The 14,285-nt window shown below is 33.4% G+C and overlaps 1 protein-coding gene across 21 annotated transcripts in view; it reads right to left on the bottom strand.

Annotated features, from left to right (window-relative positions):
* The window catches only part of LOC106883284 (regulating synaptic membrane exocytosis protein 2), a 272,841-nt gene that overhangs the window by 195,196 nt on the left and 63,360 nt on the right, over positions 1 to 14,285 (bottom strand). For 19 of the 21 annotated variants that reach the window (XM_089349850.1, XM_089349857.1, XM_089349852.1 and 16 more), the window contains exons 2-3: positions 9,389 to 9,596; positions 7,020 to 7,073 (exon numbers count right to left, since the gene is read on the bottom strand). In XM_089349850.1, coding sequence (XP_089205976.1) covers positions 7,020 to 7,073; positions 9,389 to 9,596 — 262 coding nt within the window. The remainder of the gene's footprint in view (positions 1 to 7,019; positions 7,074 to 9,388; positions 9,597 to 14,285) is intronic. The other 2 variants (XM_089349855.1, XM_089349868.1) reach the window with 1 other exon arrangement.

Genomic DNA, 14,285 nt, shown 5'->3' with positions numbered 1-14,285 from the left:
TAAAAAGAGAGAGCCTGATTGGCTGAAAATAGCTACAAGAACAGTCATGTGATTCAGCCAATTCTCTGTTCCATTCAAATAACAAGGTCATCAGTCAATAAAGAATATTTCAGTCTGAGCCAAAAATCAAAGCTGCGATAATAGCAACTGAACAGAAGCAAACTGGCCACTTGATGCAAATGACAGTCAGTCATGTAGCCATATGTAGGTGTACAACTATCTGTGTGTTAGTGATGAACAGAGTAATACTAGGCGAGGAAGATAGAGTAAGAGTTATGCTACTGATGAAATCAAGACCTGTTGTGCAGGAGAATTAATCTATGAGTAAAACCTCACCAGTTTGAATGAATTTCTTCAGTGAAAAACACTTAAAATATTAATAATTCAAAAGGGCCACTTGATGAATTTGGTTAATTAAGTTGAAGATTGTTGTAGTGAATGCTGTATGCAATAAAATCTAAATTTATTGAAATTTCATTTCAAGTTGGAGAACAAAAAAAAAAAAAAAATGATATAGCGTTAGTTGTCAGCAATTTTAAAAGAAAGGGGTGGATAATCTTAAGAAATTAAGAAGGAAAGGAAGGGGAAAGGAAAAGGAAAAGGAAGGGAAATCTGATCTTTCTTTACAAGCAAAGAGATCCATTTTACCTTTCACTTGTCTCAGTCATTAAACAGCAGCCATGCTGGAGCACTGCCATGAAGAATTTTAAGCTGAATGAATCGACCTCAATACTTTTTTTTAAAGCCTGGCACTTAGTTTATTGATGTCTTTTGCTGAACTGCTAAGTTAAGGGGACGTAAACACACCAAGATCAGTTGTTAAGCAGTGGTAGGGGATAAACATAGACACAAACACACACATGTATATATAACAGGCTTCTTTCAGTTTCCATCAACCAAATGCATTCATAAAGGCTTTGGTTAGCCCAAGGCTCTAGTTAGACAACACTTGCCCAAGGTGCCATGCAGTGGGACTGAACCTGGAACCATGTGGTTGGAAAGCAAGCTTCTTACCACACAGCCATGCATGAAAATTTTTAGATAGAAATGAATGATCTAAGGTTTGCATAAACTGTATTATGCTGAGAAGGTCAAATAGAGCAAAAACATACATCCATTATTGTCTCTTGCCTACAAACAAAAGTCAGAATGTTTGTTCCCGAAGTATATAAAATAACTTGAGTAATTAATTCTTAATTTGTTCAAATCATCTTCCCTTTTCTGTGTGAATTGTTAGCAATTACTAGTAAACTATTTTTTTCATTCTCCAACTGAAATATCAAAATATTAAGAATAAAGAAAATATTAATTTTTGTCCTTTTTTAATTGTTCCTTTTTAATGTAAATTGAAATAAAAAGTATTAATTTACAATCCCACAGGCATAGATTTCACAATTCCTCTACTCAAGATCAATAAAATAAATCCTAGTCATTTCTGGGGCCATTGCAATCAACTACATATTTCCTTAATATTTCTAAGAAATCTTAATGGCGGGGCATCAGCATGGCCGCAGCTCTGAGCTGAAACTATAATATATATCATCATCATCATCATCATCGTTTAACGTCCGCTTTCCATGCTAGCATGGGTTGGACGATTTGACTGAGGACTGGTGAAACCGGATGGCAACACCAGGCTCCAGTCTGATTATATATATATATATATATATATATATATATATATATTACATGGCATTCAGTATATATCTCTTTAATTTAATTACTAAAATTACTACTTCATTTTGTTATTATATAAAAATTGAAACAACACCAGCAGACTAATCATTAATCATATGACTTCATTTTATTTATTAATATCAAGGATATTGTCCTTAGGTTTTTATGGATAAATGTATAAGATTACAAGATTGGCTTAACTTTTCAATATCACTCAGAGAGAGAGATATTGATTTGATAAATAATTTATACTTGTCTCTATATAGTTACCCATGAGAGTGTTCAGGGAAACTTCCCTAACAACAATAGAGGAGAGACAGGATGCCTTATGCGACAGCGAAGGTAATCTGTTTAGAAAAATCAATATAGGATGTAATCCTTTCTTTATGTAACAACCATTCTAGTGCTAGTATTCTAAATATACCCAGTACATTCTCCTAATGGTCAATGATAAAAAAGGATATCTAGTGTAAAACAACAGCTAAATCAAATATGCAGAATACTAAATTGTATAACACTAACTACATTAATAGTAATGTACATCTATTTACTTAGTACTGCATATAGTAACATTATGAACGCTCACTCCTTAACCAGCCATCCCAAAATCAATCAGGAATGTGTTTTTGTGTTTTCTTTTCAGTGCTGTTACAGTCAATGTTAGTACAATGAAATGTAAGCTCAGTGAGATAGTAGAGAAACACAAACAGGTGATGAACATATGAACATGTATTTGTGTAAGAAGTAAAACTGATAGTTGTTTCAACCAGATGAGAAACGTGTGTGTGTGTGTGTCCAATTGCCTCATCAATGAAGTCAAAACATACTCGAGGGCCTATGTGGTATATAAAGTGGTCTGCAGTAAATGTGGGGTATCTTATATTGGGAGTACTATCAGAAAAATGAACATTCAAATAAAAGAGCACATAAATATGTCAATAGAAGAAAACCTAAAGAAGTGCCAGATCCAGGATTTCAAGGTATCCATCAGGGTCACTCAATGCAACAGAAACAATCTCAGAATCATGGAAGCCCTCCTTATCAACAAATTGAGACCAACCATTAACAACAGGAAGGAACTACATAAAGCAGACTGGTTACTATAGCAATACCAGTCTGCACATGACACCTTCTTCCTTTCTCCTCCACACATCTGAGCAATAACATTACCATCCCACACTTTTTCCAAATGTCTTGAAGAAAGGGTTATAACTTCAAAATATAGAAATACAAGGTAAAACTGAAACTTTCTTTTTCTTTTATAGTTTACTTTGTACCTTCTTGCATTGTTCTGGCCTTACACAACAAATCCCACGTGACCATCGTCCATCTTTCTTTTCTTCACATGACCATGTTTCTTTTCCTCCAGGACGTCCAAATGACTGGTATGGTCATGTGTTGTGAATGAATGAGGACAGCTGTGTGAAAAAGTGTCACACCCTAGCACTGAGGGAACCTGTAGAAGAAGTAGACCCAGGAAAACCTGAATGAAGTAGTGAAGCACGACCTTCAAACATTGGGCCTTACCGAGGCAATGACTAGTGACCGGGACCTTTGGAGATATGCTGTGCTTGAGAAGACCTGACAAGCTAAGTGAGATCATAGCCCATGGCCTATGCCAGTGGGTGTAACCAGCCCATTTATGAATATCCTTATTCACTGGACAATAAACCTTGCTTGTACCCCATCATAAGTCTAATGTTTTTAGGCCTTCATGTTTTAAGTGATGATGGAGTCTTCTTGAGCACAGCACATCACCAATCATCTTGATCTTTTGTCATCTCTTCTATGGATCTCATCGTGATATCAGCTTTCCTTTCTTCACCCCACGTTTTCATTTATATATATGTGAATATGAAGGTGTATATGTATGTGAATAATTTTATGATAGGTGTCTAGGGACGAGTGGATCATGTGGTCGGGTTGTGTGAGTATGTGGTTATGCATACATACAGTGATCAGAAAACAACAATCTGTTCAAAGGTTAGTGCCCTATACCTAAAGGTATGAGCCAGTACTCATCTTCTGTGCTTATCATTTGTACTCATCATCAGTACTTCTTAACTCTAAATAGTGAAATAATGACAAATGCCCAGAAGAAACTATTGTGTATCTTACTGACATCTCAAAAATACCCCATCCAACCACACAAAATTCACAGCAGACCCATTCAAATATCACTTGCATCAATGTAAACTGGTTCATGTTGTCACTGACACGAGTCATCTGTGCTTAGCAACAAGTTAAGAAGAAATGACAGGCAATAACTGATTAATTTAACTGGCATTTGGTGCTTTTGCACAGTTCTTGGGCATTTAGTGTTATTTATCAAGTCTTAAAATGGTCATCCTTAGGACAATTTGCAGCATGTGTTGGAAGACTGACACTGTGTGTGTGCATGTGAGGGTATCTTCTGTCAATTGACACAGTCCTTTATTATCTTCATCTGAAATGCAGCATCTTTAGATCAGTCTTCTTCAATTTGTCTCAAGTCTTCCCTGGTCTTTCTTTTCCACAAATCTCATTCACTTTGAAAGTAACAATACTTCTTGATCGGCTGTCCTTCTCCATACACACCACATACCAATGACAACAGTCTTCTCTCTTACACACAAAATTTGGTTTCTCAAACATTCAGTTTTTGTTCTGCTAACTTGTAATTCATCATTCATGCACACTAACATTACACATCCAAAACAGCATGGTCACTTCATTTATTTCTAGTTTTCACAAATCCTTTGCATTCAAGGCCTACATCTCACTTGAAGATTTGCAGTATCAAAAGCCTCATATTATTTGCCCTTTGTTCCAAGACAAAATGGTTTTGTTACCAACATAGCTAAGATCTCCTTGAACTTTCTCCAGCCTGTTCATATTCAAGGTATTATTGAACCCTAACCCCCACTACTAATTAGGTTTCCTAGTTAACAAAAGCTATAAACTACTTAAAAAAAAAAACCTTTTATGCCTTTGAGAGAATCAATTTTCTGTGAGCTCCAAGTGCTAATGGCCCTTGTGCACTGACTGCACATGAAGTTTACCTTCTCTGAAAGTCCACCACTACACTACAAGGAATTCTTATATAACCATTTTTCTATATATTGAACAGAACCATTTCCTTGATGGGAGCAAGGTCCTGCTTCCTTTCTTGATTGCAAATACTTTAGTCTTTGCTAAGGTTACTTTGAAGCCTCTCATTTCTAGTCTTTGCTTCTACATCAGATTCTTTCACTAAACCTACCACAAATTCAACCATAAGAACTAAGTCATCAGCTTCATCATTATCTGTTCATTAGCAGGGCATGCTAATGAATAGATAATGCAGTTGTCAAAAGGTATCTTAAATGAAGACCAGCATTTACTATACAAATATAGTCAACAAAAGCTCTGCTATTAAGACATTCTAACATAGATTTCTACATAACTGCTGACACCTGGAGTGATGAACTTCTGACAAGAAAACTTGTGAAAAGTATAAAGACATGTTTTAGTGGAATGTAGTACACCAAAATAATATCTAACTCATTTTACTTCATTTAATAATTGCTACTACTATTTTAAAAACAATGGTTAGCATTTAGGAGAGTATTTAATCCAAATATTTTTATAGATGAAATCATATCGATGACATTTTAATATATTATTCTGGCCCTAGTGGCTAATAACAGAAACCATTATTCTTATTATTAGCATCGTCAAGCTCCCATAGACTGAGCTTTTACAATCACCTTTGCCACATTCTTGGTAATGATATTAAGTTTCTTTCCAGGCTTTAGGTGCAGAGGGCAAAACTTGGATTTTTTTCTATTCTCAGAATATAAAAGGATATTGTGATTAAGTCTAAAACTATGAAAGAACCAGCCAATGTAGGTTTGGATAAATGACTGGTCAATGTTTCCCCACCCCAGAATCAGTTAAATTTAAGCAAACTGTAATTACACTGAACATGTTCACTGTAAATATGTTCCTTTCTTCCTTATGAGAAAATACTGTTATTTAACAATCTTTATTTGGAACTATTCCATAAAATATATTTGCAAATATCTCAATAAACATGACAAATAATAATAATGTAAATTGATAGTGTGTTAGTTTCTGATAATCTATAAACAGTCACATGATCCCAGTCGGCTGTTTATTCATTTAATTCATGCCACGTGCTTCACAGAATTTTCTTCCACTAAATTACACTGACTTTATTATAATTATGATAAAAACCATTTCAATTTAAAAACTTGAAAATCAAAATAAGAAACGGTTTTTAATATGTCACTTTTTGTTTCTGTCTGTTGAGATACATTGAAATGACATTTCAAATTCTTAATTATGTGAAATTGAACATGACTAATTGGGTTATTACTGAGATTAGTTAACTACATGAAAATATTAGATATTAAATAAGCTAAAAAAAAATTGAGTAATTAAAAAAATAGGCATCAACAAGCTAGAAAATATCTCAAGATTTATTTAGTAAGTCTCCACTAAGCTACTTAGAAAGGTGATGTCAGCAGTTTATTAAAGCACCAAAAAGGAAATAAAATTTAGCCCAAGTGTGGAATATGAAGAAAACAAAAACAGAACTGGTCCACTGATGTCTCTTTTAAAATGTGTCAATGCATGTAACTGAAATACCATTTCAAACATTGCAGCAGTGCAAATTTACAATAAAAGCATTATTTAAACAGCCAAATTGAATTTTCTTATAACTTAATCATAACAAAATAAATAGAAAAATATCAACCCAAACATAATAATCAAAAACACTTTAAAGTGAAGAAACATCAACCATAGTACTTTTGGTTTTTATTCTCCAAAGATACAATCTCTGACTTGATTATCATCAAACCAGTGATTGAAATGAAGTGGTTTGAACAAGGTGCATTGAATAAGGTGCATCAGCTGACTGAATCAGTCACTTAGCTGATGGGTTGTGAGTTTGTATCTTGTCATGCATTAACTGTTCCTAAATCTACTTGCCACAATGCTAATAACCATTAGAATACAAAATGCCACAAAGGAGGTTCTTCAATAATCCTTAATGGTCACAGGATATGGTTATGTCTGATACAATGTGACAGAAAATTAAGAATTCAGACAATTTAGGATCATGTTATTATTCTTTTATTTTTTTTTTATTTGAATAGTTTTAATGTGTAATTTTCCATGCTTGCATGCTTCAGATAAGACAGATTTTATAATAAAAAAAAAATTCAATTTTTAAACAACAGCAAAGTATTAGGGCTCAATTTGAGAAATACAGATTATAAAACAAGCTCAAAGCAGACAACAACAACAAAGTGCAAGACTACATCTAATCCATTACATTTGACTGTAAAACTTACAGTGACGTTTTGACCACTGAGATCTTTGACTTCCTTGCCACTCACAGGTACAGGCTGACAGAATGAATGAGAAAAAGATAAAGGAGTGATGAAAATAAGAAGATAAGCTTAAAAAGAGAAAAATAACTTCAGTGGGGAAAAATAACATCATTCAGAGAGTTTGAAAATATATGTGGTTGGTAAGCAAGCTACTTACCACACAGCCACTCCAGCACAATGTGCAGAAGATAAAGGTTAATCACCTAACTACAAGAACACCCAGTCCAAAATGCAAGTGACCAGTCTAGACAAGGAGCTATAAAACCAGCATAGATAAATCAGCAATGGCATACTGAGATTTCCTCCAGCAATGGACCAACAATAGTTAAATAAAATAAAAAGGCATAAAGTTGGTAAATTAGGGGAACAGAGGACATTGTATTGGTATTTGAAAAGCTTCTCTATCAAATACACAATATTATTTAGGATATAACGTAGTATGTTTATAATGAATGCATGCTTTTGGATTTATAAACAATTTTCTCTCAAATCGAACTGTACCATTTTCATAAAAAAGATATTAAACAATGTGGTCCTATATACAATTGTAGGTTCAGTCCTTAATCAGGGCTGGATTATGATCAGCTTTATCAGCTTTAATGATGTGGCATCGGGAGGCGCAATGGCCCAGTGGTTAGGGCAGCGGACTCGCGGTCATAGGATCGCAGTTTCGATTCCCAGACCGGGCGTTGTGAGTGTTTATTGAGCGAAAACACCTAAAGCTCCACGAGGCTCCAGCAGGGGATGGTGGCGAACCCTGCTGTACTCTTTCACCACAACTTTCTCTCACTCTTTCTTCCTGTTTCTGTTGTGCCTGTAATTCAAAGGGTCAGCCTTGTCACACTCTGTGTCACACTGAATATCCCTGAGAACTACGTTAAGGGTACACGTGTCTGTGGAGTGATCAGCCACTTGCACGTTAATTTCACGAGCAGGATATTTCGTTGATCGGATCAACTGGAACCCTCAAACCCCTCGATGTGGCATCATCAACAACTGCAGAGACAATTGTAAGATATGTGGTAATTTGAGCTTAACCAAAGACCAACCTTGATATGGCGCAGTTAGTAGTTATTTATCTTTTGAAAGTTCCCGAATGCTATTGGTTTTATTCAGAGAAAAATTTGCACAGGAGTATGGCATCAAAAGCTTCTGAAGATTATACCAAACATTGGACAAGACAGTTCACTACTGATAACTGATAGAGGAGAAGTCTATGCTAATTTGATACCATTGTTAAAGGTTATCATACATAAAATAATTCCACCTTTTAGATGTGCTAATCTCGGAGCTAATTATGTCTTCAAAAGAATTGGCAAATGTCTGCAGATAATTAATTACTATGCCAGGTTCAATGTTTGATGTGCATCACTTTGTATTTGATTACATAATCAGAAATTTTTTTTAAGCCAATATTAACCAAAAAGTTAATGACTGAAAACAGAACATTTTCTCTGCATATTCGTTCATTTTTTTTTTTTTTTTTAGTATATTTTGTATCAAAAGTCAGCGAGCTGGCAGAAACGTTAGCATGCCGGGCAAAATGCTTAGCAGTATTTCGTCTGTGTTAACGTTCTGAGTTCGAATTCCGCTGAGGTCGACTTTGCCTTTCATTCTTTTGGGGTCAATAAATTAAGTACCAGTTGCATACTGGGGTCAATCTAATCGACTGGTGCCCTCCCCCAGAATTTTGAGCCTTGTGCCTAGAGTAGAAAAGAATATATTTTGTATCATAGCCACCAAATTTGACATGAACTATATTGCTATGTTACTATGTATCTATATTGCATTTCAGTTTTCATTTCAGAAAATGAAGAAAGGTACACAACCTTTCCCAGTTTATTGTATATGCCATATAACTAGCTCAACACATGGCACTTAGAATATAGTTGGATTGTTGTTTATTAAACAAATACCTCACTTTAACAAAAAAAAATTTTTTATTTTATTTTAACTATTGATAAAACAAAGTTTGAACTTCCTAGTGTCTAAGATATCGAGGAAGGAGGGGGGGTTGATATTCAAGCAAATGTAAACAGTGGCACCAACAATGTCACAGTTGGATATATTGGATGAGGGAAAATGATGTTAAAGAGTGCACAATGATAATTAGTGGGATTAAAAATTAGGCAAATACAAAGTTAGCTCCAAAGAGTTATAGACCAATATACCATATAAGAAATGTATTGAGAGGATTCAAACTAAAAACTATAAAATATTTAACCTGGCACATATTGTTATATAACAATATTGGGTAAATTCAAACTTTCATTAAAAGAGAAATACGTTTTGTAAATATAAAGAAGAATGTTCATTAATATTTCAAATACCTTATTCCCACGCATTGTAATTCTGCCACCACATCTGGCACATGATTTTAAGTGACAGTAGTGACAACTATGCCCAACACCATCAGCAAATTTTGTTTTATGGCAGATTTGACAGACAGCACCTTCATCTTGTGGAGTTACTTGTTTGGTTTCCTCACTTAATTTTTTTACTGCTTGTTGGTAGCTATCAAATTCATCTTGCATTTGTCTGGAAAAATAATTGAAAAAAAAAAAAGGAGGTGAGAATTGATCTGTAAAAAACATGAATTAAACTAATAATTTATCAAATGAAATATTGATCTGTTTTTAATAAATCTGGTACAATACTAAATATATAGGAGTAATTAAGCAATATAATTATTCACTTGTATTTCAGTATATTATTGGCATTTAGGCCTGAAAAATATAAGTCAACCAATAAAGCACTTGAATTCTGAATGTGGAAGGACACAACTAAAAACTGTAATTTATTTTACTGTAGCTTTCTATTATTTTACTTAAATTTCTCTGTTCCTTGCAATAAAATAGCCTTGAAGTACATCAATTCCCATTCTTGAATCATATCACTTTGCTGCTGATTATCATATAAAACAGTCAATTACTAAAACATATAGTGTATGCTAAAAGTGTATCAATTTCAAATATTTTGATTCACTTCTGAGAAAAAAAGTACTTTCAGAAACATCGATAATAGAAGGGAAAAAAACACATGGAGTTAGCACAGAAAAGAACAAAAGTTTCTTTTAACTAAATTGGATTTAGAATAAGGAAAATAAAAGATGTTGATGACTATGATAGTACAATTCGATATCTTGGAAATATTTTTTTGAGAACTTCATAAAAGCTTCTTTTTCTTTTGTTTAACCTGTGATTTATCCAAAATATCTCTTTGTACAGATTGCTTCAAACAGAGCTTGTTTTTTAAATTTTTTACTTCAACACAGACATTTCTAAATAACCATTTTCTGAAACATTTTTCATTGAAATATAAATCAAAAATATTCAGTGCAACTCATATACAATATTCCAATAGAAAATTTGACTGAGTTCTCAGACAACGGTGTGAAATAGCAACAGTTATTATATAATTTGCAGTTGAGTATTATTGATCCCTATATATAAGATAGTGGAGCTATCACTAAAAGACAACCCAAAGAGAAAGTCAATAAAGTAGTTGTATGCTTAATCTGATAGTCCCCTGAAGGGAATAATACTACTGCTAGTTAGACCTAGGAAGCTGCACCATTTCCTGTCAGCCTTGACACATTTCCTGTGTCCTTATGTTTACAAGGGGGAGACAAGCACCTCCACCCTTGTAAACATAAGAACACAGGGAATGTGTCAAAGCCGTATTATTTCTAAAGAAAGTCAATAATCATTTTTGCTGTTTATCTCCGGATTAGCCCCAGCAGAGCAGATTTATGATCAAAAGCATTCCAGTCATGAATGTTCTGTCTTTTATTCAGACAAAATATATCTAAGAATATGTTATCTAAAGAGCCCTTCCTTTTTAAGACAGAAAGGTTTGGGATGAAAGAAATTCAGTAAGTATTTCTAGCAGACCAAGCAACAATGTGCAGGCTTTAGATGTTTGGCAAAAGGTCAAATATTCTTGATAGTTCAGTCAGTAACACTAAGGATGCCTTGGTAGGATTTATACTCAGTACTATAAGCCACTGAACAACTTTTCAGCTAGACAGGCCAATGTTACTAATCTCTATTTTCAGGTACATAAATTCAAAAGAATAATTATGAAGATGGAAACAATGATAGGGATAACAGTTAGCAAACAGAACAGATCAAAGTAACTTCTATAGGTTGTGTAGTAGTAGTAATAATAATAATAATAATAATAATAATAATAATAATAATAATAATAATAATAATAATAATAATTATAATAAATGCCCTAATAATAAATGTCCTGATGCAGTACCAGGCAGTGGCTCTCATGGCTTCTGATCTTAACTGATTGGAAATGTTATCATGTTGAGTACATTGTTTGTCTTGGTATAAAAGATGGGCTACAGCAAATATTCTGCTCAATACCACAGATTTGTTTGTCAGTTGCTTGACCTTAACTAGTTGAGTATGTCCCTTGGTGGCTGACAATATGTGCATCTCTGATCATGAGCAGAAGTAGTGGGGGAGCATCATAGCCATGTGTTGAGAGGAATTCTTTGGGGCTTGGATAATTCACCCTTGGAAACATGGGTATTTCATTCCACATCCTTAAACAACCTTTATTCAAGGGCCTTTTGAGCAGGATGGGTTACTCGACCTGAAGAAAATTCTAACTGGGTCCCACCTGCAAGGTAATGCACTGTTTATCTTGATATGAGACCACTATGTTGTGCACATATGGTTGAGATGCATGTGCCTGGTGTACCCTTATCAGACGGGTAGTCATGATAGGTATACTGGGCTTCGTAAATTTTACCCCAGTTTCACTTTGATGGCATGCACTGCTCTCTCACTCAATAATAATGATAATAATTAATAATAATAATAATGATAATAATAATAATAACAAAGAGAGAGAAAGAGAGAGTTTAGCTCAGCCAACTGTTATAGTCAATTATAAATCTAGTATAAATAATTTATATTGGGACATACTCTAATCAATAATTATTCTCACTCTGAATAACAAAGATAGCAGTGCTAAATATATTATGATATTAAGTTTTATTTCTTAAGGTTTTGAGTTCAGCTTTGACTTTTATGATTGTGGAAGACGAAGGAGATGGGGCAATAAAATGAATACCCATAATATACTGGAGTTGAAACTATATTTTCCCTTACATAAAGCTGAACTTGACAAAGAAAACAATAATTATTCTTCTGAGAAGAATGTTTTCCATTTTAATGATGCTGGAAAGTTAATTTATTCCTGACTTTGTTAATGAAAAAATTTTTGAAAATGCATATTTGAAAATGATATTCCTAGAATTACACATTGTAATTAACATGCACAGTAATTTTTTGCACTCTGAGTAAAATGGTAAATGCTTTAATGAAGTAATAAAAGAAAAACTAATAAAAAGAAAACATTTGATGATTCAACTGGTTAACCATTATTGCAGAAAGAATTTTCTAAGGAATAATCTTTATAGAGAGTAAATCAGCACAATTGACATCACAATAACTTGTTATGCTGTCAGGAAAATCTAATCATATGATTTCAGAAATTTCTGATAGAAAGAACAGTCTGCTAACAACCACATCAAGCATAAAAAATATTCCTATAATCATAAATATTTAGACCATCCATACCATGACCTACTTCTAATGAAAATAGGTCCATTGCAAGAAGGATAACAATTGGTAACAATAAACATGATTTCTCCTACACCAAGAAGAAAAAAAAAAAAGGGAACGTATGAAAAATAAAATTTAGCTTGGTAGATCTTAAAATAGGGCTATGATTCAATTGATGGGCTCTGCTTAACAAATAGCTGAGCTGCTAACAGTTTTAACACCAAATCTTGCCAACTGAGTTTTTCGTTGTTCTGTAACCAGTAACATAAGTACCATAGAGAAGTAAATGGTCAAAATAAGACTAAATCTGATTTGTTAAGTTTTCTTATTTCTGCTAAGCTATCAACTAGCCACTCACGCTTGAGCTAACAAGGACTACTGTTTCAAAGCAAAAACACAAACATGAATCTTATAACAGTTTCATTGACATGACATTAATATAATACCATAATGAACATTGATTTTTATTATTCATACATTAAAAAGTATTCTCTAACTGTGTGTAACACCTAAATTAATGACAGAAATAATTTAATGTCTGACATTTTGATTTCACTTAAATTAATTTCATTTAAGCTGAACACAAATTGTTACAAAAAGTACTCTTTTTTTTTTTTTATATAGTGCAGTTGTGTTTTAAGAAGTATGCTTCTAGATCTAATTATTAAACAATTCTTTAATAGCACATCAGCAGCAGTAGAAGCAGCAATTATAGCAGTATTGATTGGTACTCTACCATGTTACAAGCACAGTAAGATGTAAACTAGGTGAAATAGGGTTACATGTGAATTTGATTACAATCAACAAAGTAGCGCTTTGCTACTGCACCTTCATGTGTATCAAATAAAAGACAGGGAGAAAAAAAGAAAGAAAAAAAAAACAAACACAGGATTTAAACAATTTCTTTTCAATAGGTGCTATATAACAAGCTGACAAATAAACATTTACATGCTTGTCTAATTAAAATCCTTGCTTACTATTGAAAATTTTTTGTAAAAGTTTTTCGAATTTATGGATTTTTTTAAAACACAAAGCCATACACAAGTCGTTTAAAAGTGTTCACATTTTGAATGCACCTCACTCATTAGCCAGGCTTTTAAAAATTCATGCTTAAAGTCCTGCCTGGTATCCCCAGACATCACAATTTATCTGACTGTATTATAAGGTACATGTAAGTTCTCATAATTTCTCTTCCACCTATTCATCAAGGATGTGCACAGACATGCTTGTGTGAACTTAGTTCCTAAATAAATTTATAAGAAGCATTTGATATGTATTTGTGACAAAATAGTTATTTGATACATACAAACATTTGTGTGCTTAATTTGCTTGGATAAATTGGCAATATCCTGCTAGTATACTTGCCTAATTATCAAGGATTATATTATTTTCACACACCCCAAGAATGTTTGTTGTAATATTTTCCTTACTTGCAAATCTTCATAAGTAATTTACAATCTTCACAATGCCATCCAAATTTTTAAGATTTTTTTCTTCTGGATAACTCTATGTTCTCACATTTTGTCTTCCAGATAAAACTTACATTTTATCTTCCAGACATCTAGTCTTTTTCTTCATACTGTTCAAACAACCTGCCATTAAGTTTCTCTCTCCTGCAAATCTTAAAGCTACAAATGGT

Source organism: Octopus bimaculoides, chromosome 3 (assembly GCF_046866305.1).
Source record: "Octopus bimaculoides isolate indiv1 chromosome 3, ASM4686630v1, whole genome shotgun sequence".
NCBI lineage: Eukaryota > Metazoa > Mollusca > Cephalopoda > Octopoda > Octopodidae > Octopus > Octopus bimaculoides.
Note: the sequence above shows the minus strand (reverse complement) of the source record. Positions and strands in the feature narration are given on the sequence as shown.